Source organism: Ziziphus jujuba, chromosome 3 (genome assembly GCF_031755915.1).
Source record: "Ziziphus jujuba cultivar Dongzao chromosome 3, ASM3175591v1".
In the NCBI taxonomy this organism is placed as follows: domain Eukaryota; kingdom Viridiplantae; phylum Streptophyta; class Magnoliopsida; order Rosales; family Rhamnaceae; genus Ziziphus; species Ziziphus jujuba.
This window is the reverse complement of record NC_083381.1, coordinates 12,273,279-12,276,183: the sequence shown is the minus strand read 5'-3', so window position 1 is coordinate 12,276,183 and position 2,905 is coordinate 12,273,279. Positions and strand designations below refer to the sequence as shown.

General features: G+C 31.8%; 1 protein-coding gene across 1 annotated transcript; it reads right to left on the bottom strand.

Moving 5' to 3' along the window:
• Positions 1 to 238: 238 nt before the first annotated feature.
• Positions 239 to 1,207, bottom strand: LOC132803096 (putative F-box/LRR-repeat protein At3g28410). The gene is made up of 2 exons (XM_060815335.1): positions 756 to 1,207; positions 239 to 491 (listed from the first exon to the last, which is right to left on the bottom strand). The coding sequence occupies exons 1-2, from the start codon at positions 1,205 to 1,207 to the stop codon at positions 239 to 241; spliced, it is 705 nt and encodes a 234-aa protein (XP_060671318.1).
• Between the last annotated feature and the right edge of the window lie 1,698 nt (positions 1,208 to 2,905).

Below are 2,905 nucleotides of genomic sequence, written 5' to 3'. Positions count from 1 at the left end.
ACTTTTCTCTGTGCTTTTTAGACAGATGAGAACTTACAAAAGTTCGCAATATATAGCAATAAAAGAAAATATGAGTGAGTAACTTGAATCATTTATTACCACCTTGGAAATTAAAAGAATAAACTCAAATGAACTAAACAACCATATTAGAAATGCCTTTTCAACTGAAATGGTCAGCATGATTTTCTTCAAGAAATTCAGATTTGAGAGAAGATGTAAAAGATCAATATAAGAAGCTTTAAAGAACACCAACAGGATTCTGAAGGCTTAAACTGGCTTCCAACGTATTGGGAGCATCAACTGAAGTGGTTAACCCAGCATAATATTCAAGGTGCAAGTGAATTAAATTTGGTTCTGTAACTGCAAGTGCAACCTCCAGCACGTATGATGCAATGGAAACATATCTCAGGCTATGACTACGGATGCTAAAAGATTTTGATGCGTGGGATTGTAAAGCTAACCTCTCAAGGAGAGGAAGCCCAGAAATTAGGCTATCCAACCACTTATCATTAAAAGCCCCAAATAACTAACAGTAAATTCTATAGGTCTCAGACTATATGTTGCTAAATGCAATTCCTCCATAATAGGAAATCCAGAAATAAGATTTTGAAGTGATTTAGCATCAGAATTCACACCCATCAAAGAGAACTTTCAAACAGGGAAGGGGTGAAAGAGAAGGGAAAATCAACTCTAATGAAGACAATTTCAGGAGTGCTAATGAACTTGCACCAAAAAAGAACTGAGGTAAACAATACTTTTTGACATGGAGATCTAACTCCTTCACTTTGCTTTTAACAACAAAGTTTAACCAATCATCTATTTGTCTCATAGCATCGCTGCTACTGCTTGAGAAATTATAGCCTGTATCACACCTAAAACTTAAAATGAATGTATCTGGAATCTGTATATACTGTTTGCGATATCTCAAGTAATTAGTCATGAACTTTAAGACCATATCTCGGTTCTTCACATTCTTGTAGAAAGTAATGCCCTGTAAGTCATCAGAATATGAAAAGGGAGTTGAAACCCACGCCTGTCTCCAATGCTTGGAAAGAATACTTATTCGCACTAGATAAATGGTAGGAAGGAATGAAAAGATGTGATGTATAAACAAATCAGATAATTGTGATATTTGGTCTCCTGACATTGTATGACGCTTTTTGTCTACCGTTCCTCCACAGTCTGCTTCAACACTTTTAGTTGCCATGGTTATAAAATCACGAAATGATGGTTCGCTTCTTTACCAGAATGTATTAAATACACAGGATACTATAATATAAGTAGAACGAGACTCCCCTGAGATTTGGAAGAAATTCAATACATATCCTCGTATAGATAGACTAACATTATGCCTAACAGAATAGAACACAAGGCTAAGGAAAACAAAGTATCTGAAGAGTAGTAAATTTCAAAAACCCACTCTTTTTGAAACAAAACTAAATTTCATCATGATGTCAACATGCATATATAATCATAATGATATTTCATATACAGTCGTCCACATCCAGAACATAGTCATATTATACACAGTCATAATGATATTTCATAAAGCAAAATTATATGAACAGAACACACCTATATCCAAACACCCACTCTTTTTGAAACAAAACTAAACACCCACCCACCCACCCACACACAGAGATATATCATTGTTGGTCATTATAAATTCATAGAGATTGTAAAATTCACACACACACACACACATATATCATTGATATTCATTATAAATTCATAGAGGTTGTAAAATTTGGTTTGATTTATAAAAATAGTTTGACATCCATTTATTAGAAAGAAACAGAGTTATTAGCTATAAGTTGTACAGAACTGATAATGGGTAAGAAATTCAAGACAAAAGGCAAATAATCAAAAAGGAAAAAGAAATGGAAAAAAAAAAATGCTAGATCGAGATACTCTGTTCTAGCAGCAAAACAAAACAAAACAAAATAGAAACGGTGTTTAAAGAAATTTCCAGAGCACAAACAAATCTGACAATGAAATTGAAAACCAAATCCATCATGCACACCAGTTAGTTTCAGTATGAAAGAGCCAGAAACAAAAGGAAAGTTAAAAGGAGGTTACTGTCCTGTTTTCCCAGTAACCAACCAACAATATTCAGATTATTGAAAGATAAAAGTCGAGAATTTAGTGAGAAAATTTTGGCGAGAAAGGGAAGAACAGAAAATCAGTGGTTTTTATTTTAATTTTTAGGGCATTTAGATTAATACGGAATGATACAGAGTCTATGGTGCGGACGATGCTCATGCGGACCACATTATTGGTGACAGTTTTTTATAGTATTGGTGACGATTTTCTAAGAAATCGTCGTTAGTACTATAAAAAACCGTCACTAATACTGTGACCCTCCTCACCATAGAATTCCCACGGAATGATATTCTCAAAAAACAATATCAAAATAAAAAAAATAAAAAAAAATAAAAATGATAAATACGAAATGAGAAAGTACCTTGAAACGGTGTCGTTGGTTTAAGAAAATCAGTACGTTTTCACTTTCGATAAATTTATTTACTTCTTATTTAAAAGTATTTTGCTATGAAAAAGTATAAACTATGGTTGTTTAAAATCAATAATACTGTACATAAAAAATCTCCATAATTTTAAGAGGGTGGAAAAGCATAATAATAATAAGAAAAAAAGTGTATTTCAAAAAAAAATAATAATAATAATAAAAAGTGAACGAAGTACAATATGCAAAAGTTTTATAATTTCGATCTTTCAATTTTTTTTTTAATACTTTCGTGAAATTTTCAGGGTGGTGTGTAATTCCTTCTCATTTTATCCAAAAATTATTTCTTAATAGTCCAAGTTATGCATGGAATTTCTTTTTTTTTTTTTTTTTTTTGGTTAGAAGTTTAAAAAAATTTCATTTATTTTACAAGTTTTGAAA